The sequence below is a fragment of the Mauremys reevesii genome, linkage group 10, assembly GCF_016161935.1.
Source record: "Mauremys reevesii isolate NIE-2019 linkage group 10, ASM1616193v1, whole genome shotgun sequence".
NCBI lineage: Eukaryota > Metazoa > Chordata > Testudines > Geoemydidae > Mauremys > Mauremys reevesii.
The window spans coordinates 1,731,359-1,750,265 of NC_052632.1; the positions used below are offsets into that span (position 1 = coordinate 1,731,359).

General features: G+C 44.3%; 1 protein-coding gene across 11 annotated transcripts in view; it reads right to left on the reverse strand.

Moving 5' to 3' along the window:
* The window catches only part of FRMD5 (FERM domain containing 5), a 283,709-nt gene that overhangs the window by 46,873 nt on the left and 217,929 nt on the right, over positions 1–18,907 (reverse strand). For 10 of the 11 annotated variants that reach the window (XM_039491223.1, XM_039491222.1, XM_039491218.1 and 7 more), the window contains 3 exons: positions 9,298–9,395; positions 3,186–3,309; positions 1,486–1,573 (listed from right to left, as the gene is read on the reverse strand). In XM_039491223.1, coding sequence (XP_039347157.1) covers positions 1,486–1,573; positions 3,186–3,309; positions 9,298–9,395 — 310 coding nt within the window. Of the gene's footprint in view, positions 1–1,485; positions 1,574–3,185; positions 3,310–4,157; positions 4,338–9,297; positions 9,396–18,907 lie in introns of those variants that run through there. The other variant, XM_039491224.1, reaches the window with a different exon arrangement.

An 18,907-nucleotide genomic window follows, 5' to 3' on the forward strand; every position in this document is an offset into this window, starting at 1 on the left:
AATTACTCCTTGGGGACGGGCTAGTTTTAAGCCGATGTGGGGAATACGCGTATCTGAAAGGGACAAGCATAAGGGAGGCTAAAGGAGAGGAACCTGTGAAGTACAGCTCTGCGGTGGGGAAGGCCAGCGCTGAGCCAGGAAAGACAAGGGCTGCTAGGTTAACACGGCCCAAAGTGACAGTCGTTTGGCAAACCAAGAAAACTGAACTGACAAAGTAATTCATTTGTCCCAACTCTGCACTGGCCTTTCTCTGTAGTGTGGGCTAACTGCTTCATAAATCCAAAACACAGGGCAAGCCAATGCCAGTGAGCGGGGCAGGCAAACATTTATGCTGTATAAACTCACTTTAACTAACTGGAAGACCACCCTAGAGTAAAGACACTGACTTCACGCACATATCCGTTGTCTGCTTGACACTGCCGCACATTCATAGACGTGCAATGGAATTCTATGGGACACATCACAGCTCCATGAAATGACCATGTTACCAAAGTCAATAAAAACCATTTTGTAAAGAACACTAAATGATGGGCCAGGGAGCGATGGAAATTGAGCCCATCTGTGGCGGATCAATGCCTATGGATCTCTCGCATATCACGGATCTTGTCATTTCCTCAAAAATAAATGTTGCTGCAAAGAATGATTGAACATCGTCCTTTCATTTGTTGTCATTTACATTTACTTTCCTGTGCAGTAGAACATCAGAGTTACAAACTGACCAGTCAGCCACACACCTCAGCTGGAACCAGAAATACAGACAGCAGCAGAGACACCCCCCCCCCCAAAAGACAAATACAGGACAGTGCTGTTAAATATAAACTGCTAAAAAAATAAAGGGAAGTTACAAAAAGATTTGAAAAGGTAAGGAAACTCTTCCTGTGCTTGTTCGTTTAAATTAAGATGGTTAAAAGCAGCATTTTTCTGCTGCATAGTCAAGTTTCAAAGCTGTATTAAGTCAATGTTCAGTTGTAAACTACAACCATAATGTTTTGTTCAGCGTTAATAATAATAATTATTATTTGAGACATACCTATCTCACAGAACTGGAAGGGACCCCAAAAGGTCATCGAGTCCAGCCCCCTGCCTTCACTAGCGGGACCAAGTTACGAGTTACGAACATATCAGAGTTACGAGCTACCTCCATTCCCGAAGTGTTCGTAATTCTGAGGTTCTTCTGTAGTTTCCTTAAATACTCTGCTGGCTACATTTCTCAGCAGCACCCAGAACCAAACCTTTTATGCCATTTTTAATCCAAGCTAGCAAAGTGGCCGCTAATCAGGCCTATCCCTTGAAGAGGGCCTGCATGTCATATACAGAACATGTCACTATTGCATGGCCCTGCAAATGCCATGTGAGGCACTCTGATGGCAAGGATAAATTGCTGTACTTGGAACCAATCAATGTAACCTTTGCAACTTGTCATTTGCCAGTAATCTGCAAGGCTGAAAATCTAACAAGAAAAAAGCTTTTAGAGATGAGCTTTACCTTGCACGGGTGTGGGTCAACCCCGTATGTCTCCAGGGTCTGGGCTTTTCTTAAAAAATTTAACTCTGAAGTAGCTGGTGTCTGACCACTGGAGGAAAGAAAATCAGGGAAAGGTGTGAACATCAGGACCAGTCATTATGTTCACTGTTTCCATTAAAATACCGGCCATCAAATCAAGCAGACTCCTTTGACGTCATTCAGCCAGCGGATTGAATCTAAAACAGGATCTTGTAAGAGGACTCGGCTCTTAAGTCTGTCCTTCCCGTTCTGCAAGCTGGACTTCAGCTGTACAGAAGACAGACTCCCAACGCTAAAAAGGAACAGAATAAAGGAGCCTCTGCACAAGGTAAGGTGTAATTAAATACAATCAGCCCAGGCTGCGATGAGCATTTCACTTGGTTGCGGAGCATTATATGCTGAAAACAGCCCATTTCACGTACGTTTTTCAGGTCCCTTTTATGATGTCACATCAAATGACGTAACATCTGTACATGTGTCTGAGGTTAAAAACAAATACAAAACTCCCTCTCAGGGAATGTGAGAGCTGGTAAAAGCAAGCTCAGTAAATGATCTACGCACTGCGGACAGCTTATAACTCCTTCCCCGAGCGCCACAAGAGCAGCTTTACTATCTCTGCTTTCCAGGATGCCCATTCTGGATTCTTATCTTGCTGGCAACTTTGCAAGCCTTATTGCCTGGGTCACCTTCACACAGTTTTGTGAATGGACTTGAAGTGTAATAAACTGTGGCTTGTCACATGTCGTAAACAAAGATACAGCTAGTATAATGGGAATATCATAAGAGGATGATATCTTACTTTTATACAGCACCTCATCCCAAAATAGGATGTGCATAATAGAGCAGGCAGCTGAAACTGCCGGGGGAATTTAGGAAGGCAGACTATATTTATCCAGGATGAAATATAGTTACCATCCCTGCTCGATAAGAAAAAGCCATGGGATCTTTAATCAACCCTTAAACTGGGCTGAGTTCAAGACTCAGCAAAATAAATAAATAAAAGTCAGAGACTCCACCTGAGCTGGGCCCCTGGCGCGTGAGGAGATATTAGGAATCCGTTGACACAAACTGCCTGAGCCAGACATTTTTGTTACAAGCTAATGACAGTCCATTGTTGGGAAACGATATTCCCAGCACTCCACTGAGACCACTTTAGGCCCTTTCTTTAATTCTACAAATGGCCGAGACCTCAGGCTGAAATCCCATCTGACGGCTGTTCAATGGATGCGATGAATAAAAAAGATTTCAGGGTTTTTATTCTTCTTTGATTATCTACATTTTAAAGCACTTCTGGTAATTTTTTTTTAGGCACTTTTATGATGTTCCTATTTCACCAAGTAGAGGTTCGGTATTAGCTGCCATGTCCTATTTCCAGACTATTTTTTATTTTTGTTTTGTTGTAATGCCTCTAATAGTGCTTAATAAATTGACCTTAATTTTTAAGAACATCTCCATTATTTTCCCTCTTATTAAACGTGAACTATGTTACCAAAAGAAACTCTTCTTTCTGATTTAGTGTAAGTACACATGCAATAAAGCTCCTCACCCCATTACACAGAACCCTTATGTTCGAAACCCTAAACAGGAATAGCAGTAAACCAAATACGGTAAGTCTACAGTTAATCAACATATGTGACCCCTTTTCAATGGCACAGTATGGTACATCCCAAAGTTAATGTTACCTGAGTTCTGTTTTGTGAATCTCTGCAATTTTCCTTTCCAGCTTTTCTGAATGTTTGGGGAAAAATTGGAACTTGGAGCTGTAGCCTTCTGGGTGCTTCCCGGGGTCGTAGTCCCCAATCTCGGCTAGTAAAAGAGAGAAAGGCCATGTAATGAAATAAGAAGGTTTTCATCATTTGGAGTGAAATCATTTCTAGATGTAACTGCAATTAAAAGAGCAAAATGGTTTAATATTGAAAGTCAAAGGGCATCTTCCGAGAAAGGGGGTTTGTGGGTTTTCATGGCAGTTGGTTTTGTTGGAAACAGAAAACTGTTTCTTCTCCAAATGAAGTTGATAGCGAGGGGGTAACTAGCTGAGGGGGCTGGCAATGGGATACAGAGCAGTAATAATAATAGGAGCTATACCTATCCCCTAGAACTGGAAGGGACCTCAAAAGGTCATTGAGTCCAGCCCCCTGCCTTCACTAGCAGGACCAAGTACTGATTTTTGCCCCAGTTCCCTAAGTGGGCCCCTCAAGGATTGAACTCACAACCCTGGGTTTAGCAGGCCAATGCTCAAACCACTGAGCTACCCCTCCCTTCCAGTCATGCTGGTGGTGAGCCTGGGTGAGTGGAGGCCTGTGTGGAACTAGTTTGATGGGTCTCTGTCCAGTTCCCAGTGCACAGGGGTCCACAACACAAGAAATCCACCATCACACCTGGGTCCTAGTCTCAGCAGGGAAATCAAAAAGTGAACAGGCATAGAGAGTGAATTAACCTCTGACCCCTTCCCCTCTCCAATGGCTCACCCACCCACCCATGCTGGTGGTGTCAACTGACACACAGAAAACATACCAGGCTCATTGCATGGTGAGGCAGCATGGGAAAACTCGCACTGCTGATGCCTGCATTTAACAGTTGGGTGAAGGATTTGTAAGGAATAATTAATCTCTGAATTTCATTCTATGTTTGTGAGCAGATGGCCACTGTCTCACCTTTAGTCATTCTTCAGAATTATTCTGTCAAATAATTCGTAGGAACTGCTCTTGGCCTGCAGTGCATTTCCAAGCAGTTCACTGCCAATATTAAAAGTGGAGTTCTTCTGAGAGGACAAGTCATTCACATGGTGTAGCCCTGTTCCGACTGGAGGAGCAGAATCAATGTTCCAGTGAATAAACTCCCCCTTCTGGGAACATTCTGTAACATTCACTTCACATTTGGGAGACATTTCTGCAAATAAACTAATTTGCTGGCATATTGCTTGAAAACGAGCACAGAAGTGGCATGGACACGCCTGAAGAGGATTTTAAAGTGTTAATGAATATCTATAGAATTGTTTTGCGCGGTATCTTCCCATCTGTACTGTGCTGAACCTGCTCTAGGGAAGATTGGAGGAGTCCACTTGGCAGGACTGGCAATTGGGCAGCTTCCGCCAGCATTAATGTACACAAAAATGTTACCAAAAAATAAAATGTACATCTCTATCCATGCCATCTCCCATAACAGCCACCACATGGCTGTAGAACAGGGACCAGCTCCTGAAGTCACCTGTGCTCTGAGGACTTCTTCGTCCTTTCCCATTAAACGAGACACAGCAATAAATCACGCTCCAGTTGTCTAGATGGGAAAATGAATCTAACGCCATCCAAGAGGTTCTGAGGCATGTAGCCGCTAATGTCTACAACAGAACTCAGGAGGCACAGTGCTCCATTGTATCACATCTTATGAGCTCAGAACAATTCAAACTACCTTGGACACTTAAAAAAAAAGATTTTTGTGCACTCAGTGGATGTGATTGTGCTTGCACCTCAGAAAAACAAAGTTAATTAGTTGGAAAGATCTGCAGATTGGCACTGGCAGAAACGGCCTTTCGTTTTCTTTCTGAAATGAGCAAATTCCCAGTGAATAATAAGGAAGATCACACTCCTAAAGGCTCTCCTGTGTGACGTGCCATAGAGGGGACTCTCTTGGAGGAAACTTGTGCAAAGATTCTCACATGGACATTTCCACTATATCATCTCCTGGCAGGATGGGGTTTGCTCCCCTTCCACGGAAAAGTTGCTCCCAAACCTTCAGGCAGGGCTGGCTGTGCGGAAGCTCTGTACCCCCCCCCGAGGCTCTAGTCCCATAGTACCAACTCCAGTGACACTACCCGGGACTCCACCCTGATGTGGCATCCCCGAGGGACCACTTTAATCTATGGTGAGGTGTCCTCTGCAGGATGGGGGTGGGTGAAGACAGCTTATGTTGATCTTCTCCCTGTCATGTCCTTCCCCTCTCCAATGGCTCACCCAGATAGACCCCAGGCCCCACCCACCCACGCTGGTGGCTTCAATTGGCACACAGAAAACATACCCACCCTGAATCCAGGAAATACCCAGCAATCAGGGAAAATACCCCATTCCAAATGATTAAAAACCCAGGCATGTGCAATGTTTGCTTCAATACAAGGACATGACACGACACTCCCCGGGTTCCATGTCTATTTAGAGTCTTCACATTCAGGCCAGGTTCATGACTCTGTAGAGCAAACTCAAGCCTGTCAAGAGAACCATGGCTAGGAATCCTGCTCCAATCATGTGCAATTCATGGCTTCCAACGGCCCCAGCATGAGATCAGGTGAGACGTGGCTATTCCCCCACCCCGAGGTTTGCTTTGAGATTGGGAGGCTTTTCCCAACCCAAAATCTAAAGAGTGACACTGAGCCATGAACCCACAAGAACACAGCCCAACAAGAATGTCTGTGGGAGTCTCAGCAAAGCAAAACTCCTCTAGACCCCACAGTCCCATCAGAAACATCGAGGATTATGCAGGTGACTAGATCAGAGCTGATTCCTCTAGCTCCATCACACCTTCATACGTGTTTCGTAATCTCCCCTGAACAATTAGCATGATGAGGAGCAGTGGTGCAGCATACAGCTGCCAGGCTGGAGCTGCCCATGAAGCCGAGACAGTAAACTGTCTTATCAGCGGATTAGAAATCAGCTCTGCTCCTTTCATACATCTGAAAGAAATGGGCTGATTTTTCCTTGAGACAGGCTGAACAGGCAGCTGCCCCATCTCCACCTTCATCACCCTCTGGGAAGCAGCCAGTAATTAAATCCAAATTTGACTTAAGCTGCAGTAAAGGGGAACAGAAAAGAGGTGAAAAAATAGTTCTCTCTTGGCTGAACAAGGCAGCACAGAATTTCATCTCTGCGTCTCATGCTACTTAGCTGCATATTAGTTGGGGACTGGTCCTGCTTTGAGCAGGGGGTTGGACTAGATGACCTCCTGAGGTCTATGATATCTGCTTTCCATGCTATATAAAAGTGCTGCATCTGCAGCATCTCACAACTCAGTCAGAAAGGACCTCTCTCTCAATTTCCTTTGGTCTGCGGCTCCTAGTGAAATGTCGATGTTATGTTAATGTGCATGCTTCCCCTGTAAAGTGTTCGGGGGGGGGATACAGGTGTATTTCCCCCCCCTTTTGCATTTTACAGGGGAAGCATCAAAACTAATTATTAGTGTCTTTGAAAAATTCAAATATATTGAACTGTAAACACGTGTGAATGTAGAAAAAATATCCGGTCTACTCTGAAATATCTGGTTCGTGCTTTGGAGCTGGACCTTGTCATTCTGCACATCCCTGGCTCTATGTCAGTGATGACACACACAAACGACATTAAAAAGAACATTATTAGCCCCATGCAACTATGAGTTGCAAGGTCAAGCACTCAAAAGTTAGGAAATGCCAAATTTAAGGTGGCCCACGCCACCTGAAATCAGCTTTCTTATGCACATGCATTATGACAGAGTCTTTAATTACAGTCACATTGTATTTTTTCCATAGGGACCCCTTTTTCAAAGGCTTGGACAAATCTGAGCAGATTTCATGGGAATGGCAAACAGTACACCCCAGACACAAATGCCACCCTGCTGCCAAAGTCTCAGCTCGAAAGCTCTGGGGTGCTAGAATGTTTTAACATGGAGAAAACAATGTATTTTGTCCTAGTCTCATTCTCAGAAACAGATGAATTTTTTTTTAATTTCAGCCAAAACAAGGTCCGTCTGAGGCAGACACTCAGAACGGAAAATTTCAGCCCAAACAGTTAAAGTTTGGCAAAGTTATAAGCAACTGAAAACAGGGTCTTCTTATGAGAAGTGTCAGTCAAACTTAATACTAGTCTGTGCTCTCAGAATGTCTACAGATTTTCAACCCAGACCTTCAGCTGTTCAATCCTTTAGAGGAATTCACAAACTGAAGGGATGTTGTTGGCCTCTTCTGATAGCAGGGGCACTGGCAAGATCAGGAGTGGTAAAATAAGCAGGAGGTTTCCAGATATTTTCCCCCACCCCACGCTGTGCAACCTGGTCCTGTCTGCGACTTGCTGACAAGTAGTTTCTTGGCTGATGAGCTTGATGTAAAGTAATGAATTTGTATAAGGGTGTTCATTTGTGCCACCAACTAGCAACCCTGCGTTTGTTGTACGAGGGTCCCTCTTTAAAGCCACACGCTGGAAGGGCATGCAGTCACTCAGGTGGAAAGAGCAGGGTTTTGTTGCGAGGCTCTTTAGGACGATCCATGCTGATTTGTCTGGTGTGTACATATTTGAGAGACCGGGAGATGGTAACGGTGCAGACATTAATGTTGTTAGCTGAAGCACAAAACAATTATTTCATTTTTCCTTAGTTAAAATGTAAAGCTCCATAAACCAGGTCTTTCCTTTGGAATTCACCCTTCTCTGAGGTTTGTAAAGAGATGCACTTCTACAGCTAATAGCTTTTACCCAGGAATTCTGACTTTCTTCATTCAGACAAGGGAAAAAACCAAATGTCATTCTCAACTTTCAGTAAATGAGTCTATATCTTATCTAGCTTACCTGTCTATTGTATTTAGATTGATCTATTTTAAGGCCAGGAGGGACTATTCCTTCAACTAGTTGGACCTCCTGTATAACACAGGCCACAGAATTTCATCCAGTTACTCCTGTATTGAGCCCAGAAACTTGTGTTTGACTAAAGCAAACCGTTCAGTAAGGCATCCAGTCTTAATCTGAAGACTTCAAGAGATGAGATTTACAGAGCCAGTCACCATAACTGCTGTTTCAAGAGACCTTCTGCAATACTGAAAAATATAAACATAACCAAGCTTCCTTCTCTGTCTTTACTGATAACTAGGCATCGCCCTGCCAAAACTGGCCACACTCACTTGCTGTCTAGTACTGGGACGGCTGACGGAAGACAGGAAGGAGAAAGTTACACTGAGGAGGGTAAATCAGGATAGGACCAACCAATTTAACTTTGAGATTCCAAATCAGAGGGTAATAACAGCATGACAGTGACACTCTCGAAAGCACCAGTTATCACGTACTGTTGCATCTATCAATGCCCAGGAGCACAACTACAGCACGGATGCATGTCTGGACACCAAGGTCTGGTATGTCTGAGGATGTAGCAAAACTTTTGTAGTAAGTCTCAACACATGAGAGTGTTTTCTATCCTGCCAGTATCCCAAATTACCTAGGAGGTTTCTCTGAAATCAGTACTGAGTGAGTCCCATGCTGCTACAAGCCTTACCTACCTATCAGAGAGCATCACTTCAGCTCTGGAAATCCCTGTATCCTAGTTACAGAGGAAGTGTGGATTAGTAGCTGCATCACACTGACCTGGAAATCAGGAGTTCTAGATGTCCCTTTCGCTCTATCACTGAATCTGTGTCGCTTAATGCATGGTGCCGCATCTCCCTCTACCACAGTTTCCCATCTGTTAAATGGGGATAAACCCACCTGCCTGACAGGGAGATTGTGATTTTGTAAAGTGCTTTGAGATCCTCAGATGGAAGCAAGTGGAAAATACTAGACACGTAATGTTGATCAAAGGGCCATTTATTCAGACACAACTGACCTGAATCCAGGTGGAATAACTTTGAGGGAATAGATGGCAGAGTTGTTGCTCCTGGTATAGTTTAGATCACACTATCAATTCTAATTCTATCACAGACCAACGGGGTACTGGCACAAGTACAATCTTGAAGCATGAGCCCTGCATTGGTTAGATGACATTTGTATTCAAGGTGCAGTGATCTGTTGTAAGTGAAATAATGTAATCAGTACTTAGCATGAAAAGCACATTTATCTTGTCACAAAGCATTACCTTGAAGGATATAGGCGGCTAACAATGCAGCATCCGATGTCTTGCAGAGGAGGCGGCCATGGTAGAGATCTCTTTTGATCTGCAGGAAGACTAAATACCTGAGGAGAGAAACAGAATTAGCTCTGAATTATTTCTTTTATTAAGCAATGCTTAAGTTACCTAAATGTGTGACTCAAACAAGGAAAATCTGTATCGAGACACTTCCACTTCCACTCTAAATTCTCTCCAAACATTACATCGGCTGTGACTTAGTCAAGTGCTAATTTGCCAGTCAATCCTCAATTTAGGGTCAATTCTCAGGGCTCCGATGCACGCGTGCCACTCCTGCTGAAGTCCATAGGAGTGGTGATAGGCATCTATATGAGACAAGAATCCAACTCATAATTTGTCGTGCGGGTCCCCAGTCAAGGTTATTGCTCTTGTTTTAAACTTCTCTAAACCTGCACTTCACCCTTGGAACTCAAAACCTTTATATAACACCTACTTAGGAGAACCTATCGTTCCCTTAATGTACATGTGTATGGGCTAGTGGCACTGTTACAACTACTGACATTATTATGTGTAAGGCCCATTAACATTATTCCCCCTCTCTGTGCCTCGGTTTCTCCTGCTGTAAAATGGGGGTACTGATATTGACCTCCTTTGTAAAATGCTTTGAGAGTGACACTGAAAAGCATTATATAGCAGCCAAGTATCATTATTATTACTATTAGGAGATGTTTTAAGAGCTTAGATCCCTCTGTAAGCATTCACCTCCTTGGCACCTGTCATTAGCTGACAATAAAATCAGCAATTTCTATGCTCAACAATCACTATTTCTCCTAGATTTTATGTGATTTCATTAAATCAATGCCAGCAAAAAGAAAAAACAAAATATGACTAAAAATTATAGTATGATAACAAACTTAAAATAAGTAACTGTGTGGCAGTTCAGACTGAGTTACGATGGCATTCATTACATTTGGGAAAAACAATCTGATGTAAAACATAACTCACGTAATTAAGGAGCAAATTGTAAATTGGCATGCTTGGCAATATGTTTAAATAATTTAACTTCCATTCTGCAGAACCTCAGTCAGGCTTGATTTCTTGAGTTCAGATTTCTGATACTGCAAGCGTCATCATTTCACTGCTAAAATTACAAAAATGTTGAGAAAAACCCAACTATCATAACCCACACCATTCTCCTTCTGATACCGCTGGGACAAACGCAAGCCCCAGCTCTGCTCTTAGTTTCGTGCATACATCTCATGGCAGATTTAGACTCAAAATGTCTTTATAAGTAGAACCAGCCCCTAGCAGCTAATTAGCTTTTGCCCTTTGCTACCCTACAGAATATCCATGTCACCATTCCAGCTGTTTCGCTATGTATTTCAAGTTCTAATCTCCCCACATTGAGTACTATTCATATGCACCCCAATCTCACGGAAATGCTGGTGAAGGTCAGGTGCGCTCTGTAATCCTGTTTGCGGATGGGAGAATATATCTTCCATTTCTACCTAACCACTTAAACCACTTCTGGAGGGCTGTTTTTGGTGACCCAGGATGGTTTAACCCTTGTATGCCTGTACCTTTACATTGCACTGGGAGCCGGAATTTTCCAACTCAAAGGGCTAATGCAGAAGACATTAATACCTAGCAGTGGGAGCCCTAGATCTTCCGGCATGAAGGAATTAATGCAGAAAAGTGTGGACAGAGGTGGAGGCCCATTTTATAGAAGATTAAAACACAGTGATGCTGGCTATTGCTCTTGGGTAGTGGAAACAGGATGAGACGTCTCCTTGGCCTGAATAGATGCCCAAATAGAGAGTTCTCAGCAGCAACCAAATTGTTACGTCCCAATGGCATCCCTGGGAACTGACATGGGGGAAAAAGCGAACTGTGTTTGTGAAAAATCAGTGTTGTTCCGATTCAATAATGGCTGGTTTTGAAAGACACACAGAGGGGCAAGAAGAGACTGCATCAGCCCTGATGCCCGCAGGCAGCACTAACATGCAGTGTATTGTCTTTACCACACCTACACAGACCCACCTGAGCCCCTGCCGTGCCACGTGCCATGAGCCACTCGCAGACACAGAAGAAATCTTCCCACACCAGCCCTCATGCCTGCGCCAAATGTGTATTTGTTACCATCACTCAAAGAGGGGAATAGTTCTTTCTTTTTTCTATCCCAGCCCCCGAAATCTCGTTGCCTTGCAGGCCTTAATGAATGGACCGTCTTTAAGAACAAAAGGGCAGATGATGGTGCAGGGCACATAATTTAAGCTTTTCTGTGTCCTGACTTTTGTCACCTTTGCCAATATTTTCTGGGTATATTATAGTTTATTAGACAATAACAAACACAGGCAACTCTCAAAGGACTTGAACACTGTCTTGCATACTGGGTAGCTACTGGCCATCTCGTCTGCCCAGAACTGGGCAAAAAATGCTGAATCATTCAAATGAACTAACGAGTCAGCTGATGACACTTCAATCCACCAATCGTGATGTCCGATGCCTTACATGTATTCCCAGTACATCTAAATCTGCCCTACGCCAGTGCAATGGTGGGACTGCAGAAGCAGTCAGTCAGTCTCTTTTGGGTTTCACGTACAGGATCTGTATTGAATTATTAGCTCATCAAACAACAGTGGACAGAAGCAGATATGGATGAACTAATTTGGCCTAATACCAAACTCACATGAACATGGAGGGTAAAAGTTGGACGCAGACAAGAAGGTTATTGTGTTTATGCTCCACTGAGGAAAGACTGAACAGGGAAGCAGACAGCAGGAGAAACATCCAATGACAAGGTAGGATGGAAAATGGAGCAGAGATTGGGGAGAGTGAGTAACAAAGAGACGCTGAAAAAAAAACAGAGAAAGAGCAAGAACATTCTGAATGAATAAATGTAGTACAAGCACCATGGACAGCGCTATCTGGCTTCCCGAGTTCTTCCGTACCAGACACAGAGCTTTCCCTTACCTACAGATACATGTTGTTCAAAAAACTGACTCAACCTTGCAATAAAGCCCGGAAGAAATCATGGGTTTAAATTAGGGAAAATACATTTGTGAACTTCGTCTACTTTTGTAAAAGGTTTCAAGAGGCCCCCAACACAATGAACGTGCAAATATTCCCCCACCTGTAGGAAACACCCAACTCAGCCAGCGAAAGGGAATTTTTGAGAGAAGGGCTTGTGTTCTGGAAATGTAGCTTCCTTTAAAAATGTAGTGAAGAAAGTTATGCAGTTTTCTGAACTAGAGAGTTCCCTCTGTCACAGCTCAGCCATTCTTCCTATTGCTGATTTTCTCTTCAATCAGAAACTTTTAAAGCTAATTTAACTCTGAACTGACTGGAGTTTTTTCCTGGTCTCAGCACCAATCAATATCTGAACTCTCTTAGAACCAGCTTCACTTATCCTCCCTGTTCATTACTTTTTACTGATTTCATTCTGTCTGTCTCGCCAATGTGTTGGGACTGGAACACTGACAAGCTGAACAAACTCAGCTGATGAGTGACCCCTATGCCTAAGAACTGCTTTTTCTTCCATGAAAACCAGGGCTTCATTTGAATTCTTCTGCCTTGGATGTCACTAGAACCCAAAGACAGAGGGAGATTTACATACCTGTAGAAAAGTAGATATGCCAATGGAGGGAAAGCTGTCATCAAAACATGCAATCATGTTATCTTGGAAATAAGCCATTGTCCGTCTGGCTCTAGACTCCAAGTAACACAAAGTGCTACTGCTTCCCCCACCTCCCTTATTGTTATATTAACTGCAAGGGGCTAAATCTTTGATGGCCTTAATTGGCCAAGTTTTCACCCCGCCCTCCCCAAGGCATAAATCTGACCTGCATTTCAATACCTGACAACTGCAGCTGTTGTGCTGATCTCAGGTTACAGAAAAGAAATAGAATACCGTAGGAACAGTTTAATGACCACGCCCACCTAATAGCGCTCACTGTTCAGAGAGGTGTCATTGGCCATTTCACATTTAAATTGAGGCCTAATGACTGCGAAATTTTGCAGTTGCTAGGAGTTAACATAAAATCTGCAAGCCAGATAAGTGGCTCTTAAAAAAGGGCAACCAGATGCATCTGTCTGAGATCTATGCCTGGACACTTCTTTGTTTCTTCTCAAATGTACCTAGAACAAAAATCAAATCAATCGTATCTGGGAAAGCTGATTTGAGGCATCTTCTTAGAGAAGCAGAAATGCTTGTGTTTTGGACACGAAGTTATTTTAAAACAGGCTCAGCAAATAAAAATGGCCTATTTACAAATGCTTGATTTTGTGCTAATCTGACTCTACGATGGGGCTGGCAATCAGGCTCAGAAGGAGTTGCCCATGTATTCAGGATACTAACTATGGGTTTTATTTGTCTCTCCCTGAAGCACAAGAAAAGCTTCCATTAATTCTGCACATCACCGAGAAAGGCAAAGAACTCCAGAATCCTCCTTCCTTTGCTGATCTCATCTTCTATTGTCCACCTTCTGCTCTCTAACCCATCCTTCTATGAAAAATATCTTTAGTTTATTAATACAAAACCAAAAGGTACGTAATCTTGAGCCCAGAAGTATTTCAAATACGCCGTGTAAAAGAGGGCAAAATCCCAGAGTTCATCCAATCACGGTCCTCGCTCAGCAGACACTCCAAAGAGAGAGTGCACATCCAAGGGATGGTATGCAGAGGGCTGGACTAGAAGACCTCCCGAGGTCCCTTCCAGTCCTACACTTCTATGAATGCTGGAGTATCTTTAGCCCTTCCAGTTGGCCTACCTAACTCCGGAGGAGCTTGGCTTGGATCTTGACTATCCATCTTGGATGTTTAAAGACATACAGAGGCCTGCGCTCTAGGATTCCTCAAATGCCAGGGGAAAAAACACCAGCTGGCCCAGGGGACCAATAGAGGGATTTAGAGCCTTCCACCTTCAGGCCACTGATTCTAATCAAGCCCAAGTCAGTGACAACTGAGCTTTGTCTCCACCTGACAACCGCTGAGGGCATATGGAAATAAGTCTTGTGGTCTTGTAATTTCTAGAAGACAAGCGGCTACCTCACTCAGCACCTGTTGTGCTTTGAGGATACAAAGGGAAAAAAGCTTGTGCTGCTGCTATCCCTGTTTTTATTCTACACGTTCATTCGCCAGGGCTGTCAGTCGAATGCCTTTACAGTCATTTACAAAGTAAAAAAGCAGAAGGACCCCCCAGTGGCTAGTAAACAACTTTTCTAATCCCAGCATCACCACATGTGCCCTCTGCTCCATCAGCAGCCTGTTGACCATCGCCTGGGGCAATTTCAGATTGTTTTACAACATACATATGTAGGACAAGAAAATTAGTCAGTAAGGGCCACTTCTAAAGAATAAAAACAGGTACTCAGGTTTCATATGCAAGAATTAAAAGCTGATGGGTGCACATTGGTAATTGCATAGCAAAATATGCATCTATATACACAGAATGGGTGTCTTCACATGCACCCATTTGCATGTACAGTGATGTGTTTGAAGAAACCTGATCACATTTTGCATACACAACATGTTGTTTTGCAGATTTGACTCTCAACATTTGTTTCCTTAGGTACAGAAAATACATATCTCCACAGGATACTCTGAGCACTGCCAGACAGATTGGAATAGACTCAAGCCTGAGTTCTCTTAAATTAGCTTTAGTTTCTCAAACTATCCCACATTTACTCTTTCAAATGTTGTTTCTCCAATTTATAATCCTGTGTTCGGGATCTGATTGCATTCACTGGCAGGAAATCATGAAATCAGGTTCGCTGCTCTAGGCCAATGGGGGCTGCTGGAAGCGGCGTGGGCTGAGGGACATACTGGCCGCTGCATCCAGCAGCTCCCATTGGCCTGGAGCAGCGAACCGCAGCCAGTGGGAGCCGCAATCGGCCGGATCTGCAGACAGGGCAGGTAAACAAATGGGCCTGGCCCGCCAGGGGATTTCCCTACACAACCGGCATCCCAGGTTTGGGAAACACTGCACTAGCCGATATTACATTGATTTTACACTTCGTCTTAGCCAAACGTTTCATGATGTAGGGGAAAAAAACGAAGTCTCAGGTGCTAGAATGCAGACACCAATTTCCTCTTTATTTCCAAGGAGGGAACAACTAGGCATTGGAAACGGCTTTGAAGATTTCTGACCTTAGCTGCAATGCAAAATATATTGTGGTGTTTACCTGAAACATGTCCAACCAACTTCTCTATATTCTCTTTCCTGTCAATTTCCCCTCCTCTCACTGCAAATCCTGATTCCTTCCGAAGCCTTATTTCCCAAACTTGTTAGGACACAGATGTGTGTTTGCAATTTGTTCTGTCTGAAAGAGTAATTACACTTTGGACAGGGTGGACAGTGTTGTAAACATCTCTAACCAGTAGCCGCTTTTGGCAGAATTTATTTGTTAATGATGCTGTACTGTTCCAATGTTCTCAATTAACATTTGTGCTCCCCTCCCCTCCGAGGGCCGAGAGGATAGTTAGCATGCTAAACACGGCCTACTGCAAAGACCTCTTGAAAAATTAAAGTCATTTTTTAATAAACTCCACATTGTGCTGTACCTCCTCTCCCTTCTCCCCCCTCCTCCCCCCACCTGAGATCTGCAGCACAGAAAGAGAGGAACATCCATTTATCTGAAGATGACAAAAATCATTCATCAAGGGCTCTGGACTCAATGTATTGCCTGGGAAGAGTCCAATTTATGAACTCAGCTCTCAATTCCCCATCTCATTCTGCTTTACAGCAGCCTTCCAAAAAGACAAGATAAGGCAGGACTCGGGCATCCGAACCGTCTCAAAGCGCAGCACTGACAACTGCATTTGTTTAGCAATCAGGTGGCGGGACAGGCTTTTTGCCAGGAACCATTCCTGGACTTATTATCAAGCTGCAGCATCTGGGAACAGGTGCGCCTGACTTGAGCAGGCAGGAATGAAGAGTGGAAGGGACTCACAGCTGGCTTGCAGGCAAGTTAACACTGTGCAAGTGGCAAGGGGAAAAGGGAATCATGGGGAACGGATGTCAGAATTAGCCAGTTTGGGAACTGTTGTATCAGCCTGATAGCCTCATGCTATAAGTTACATTATTAAAACTGCACGTCTGCAAATACTTCACCCACAGAACCAAAGACACGCTCCTGAAACAAACCTGCCTGTTTTTCTGTCTGTTCCAGCTGGACAACGGGCACAAACAAGGGGAAGGCTCCTGCAGTCACACAGTCTGGAATGGATGCAGTCTCCTGCTCACTCCCTGCCTAGCCAGTGCTCCTCCAGAACCTGTTCCCACCGAAATCAAGGAGAGTTCTGCCATTCGCTTCATGGAAGCAGGCCTGAGCCCTTACTGCCTTGAGTGTTAGAGTTAAAGGGACACTGCCAGCTACTCACACAGCAATTCCCCCCTCTGCTTTTCCTGTCGCTTTTTAGCAGCCTGGAAATAAACCAGCTCTCCCTCAATGCAGACAGCGGACATGTGGTGGAAATAAGGAAGTAACAGGGCTGTTCATCAGGCTCCATGTTTTAAGCAGAAGAGGCAGAGCAGTGCCTGTATTGGCCATCAATTTGCTGCAAACAACAGACAAGGAGGTAGTCAGGCTAAGAGAACCAGTTATGAAAAGGTTAGACAAAGAGCCCTGGCCACAAATAACAAGCCCTGCTGGGGGCTTGGGAAGGGCCTGTTTAAACAGGTCACGACATCTGGGAGTGAATCCTGAGTACTGGAAAGCAGGAAGCATCCCACCATCTTGGAAAGGGCAAAGAAACAAAGCCGGAAATCTTTGGTCCTGTGATTAACAGCTCTTCTGGTGAGACCTTTGGAAAACGACTAGCGATGGCCTAAGAGATCTCTCCCGGCTCTGTCTCCTATGATGGACCGGGGACAACAGGAACCAAAGGTAGCATTTCCAAGGACGACACTTTGCGGTAGCTCATGGCAATATGCTCCACTACCACAGCGAATTGTAGCGTGGAAAGCTCAGCTCTCTGGGTTTGGCGCATTGCAGCTACTATGACCTGTTGTGTGGGAACAGAGCCGTGCTGAATGTTCCCATACACATCCCAAGAGAGCAGCAAGCCAAGATGTGGTGTCAACACACGGGCAGCGTGGCTAACTCCGGCATGTTTCCTTTTCCATTTGCTAGCAAATCTGGGAACAAATACGCCTGCTGAGCCCCAAACCAGCCCACTTCTCTATGCCTACACAGATCCTTGTGACAAATTCTGCATTCCCGCACGCAACCTGCTAGCATTAGCTTCCTCTCCCCTGTTCTAATGTCACACCCAGTGCTTCCTCATCTCCCTGCAGTCCTAATCACACCCAGCCTTTCATATTCAAGCAAACTCCATCTCTCACCGCTCTGCCAAATCCACCCCAACACTTTTAAACAGTGCTGATAAATTCTGGATCAGCATTTAGTGCAATCAACCCCCCACCGGAACGGAATGTCAAAAGCCAATCTGCTCTTACCTGAGCAGTACTGCAAATGAGACATTGCACCGCCGAGCCAGATTTGTCTTCCAGGCTCAAGAGAATTTGAATATTTATAGCCCACCTAGAATCAGGCACATTTTGTACAAAGAGTCAATGAAGTTCAGATAACGCGTGACTGTTTAAAGATGACGGTGAATTAGCCCTAATAGAATGTCTGGCAGCCAAGGCTAGATGGGCAGCTAAAGACTAAGTATTGCATTTTTTTTTAAAACAATCAGGCTTGAGCCAGCTTAGTTATATAAATACAACACTTTTTTTAAAGGGGAGCTTATGTCTGATTGGCTGAGGCATACAATAGGATTCTGCTCCTCCTCCACAAGGGAATCTAAATGCAGCATGTCAGGAACAGTGAGCAATTCAAACTCTAGTGCACCAACATCTAACAGGTAAAATGATTCAATCTGCATCAGTCATTGGATATGATAGAAACTGAGTCACTGTAATGGAATGCTGTCAGAGGATCAAGTGTCCTGCCTTGAAAATAAATGACTAGGCTTTACTCCGACACATATGTAGCAGCGGGAGGGCATCACACTCTGACAACCTTCCAGTTCATTGACATTCTCTCTGAAACATGCCTAGCCGACGCTCAGATTCATGGGGCGTGAGGGGTGGGGAGAATGTAAAGCCCTGTGCTAACAGAGTGAGATGTTTAATATAGTGGCATAGGGAGAAGGAGGACATTGGTTCTCCTGCCCTGCAGGAATGTTCATCATTCCCATCCTGCGGCCAGACCTTGTGGCAAATGCTGCTATTGTCCCATGACTTCATCAATGTCCACAGGACAGGAATTCCCCCATCTGCTGTTCAAAGGCCACAGGCTTCTTACAAACACTTCAATCCACCAGTAGACGCGTTAACCTGTAAGTGTCAAACACTGCTCCATAGCCAGGTGTACCAAGGAGACACAGGAGTAGCTGCCTAGCAGGAGTGCATCAACTGTGCTGGGTCTGGAGCAAGTGGCTGCAGTCAACCCAAGGGAGGGCTGAGTTCCCCAGATTTGATCCCGCTTAAACCTCGGGTTTCCTTCAGGTTTGTCCGAGTGAAGCTGAAGAGCTGAACAAATCACCAGATAAAACTGCCTAAATTGCCATGCATCCGACGAAGGGGGTATTCACCCACGAAAGCTCATGCTCC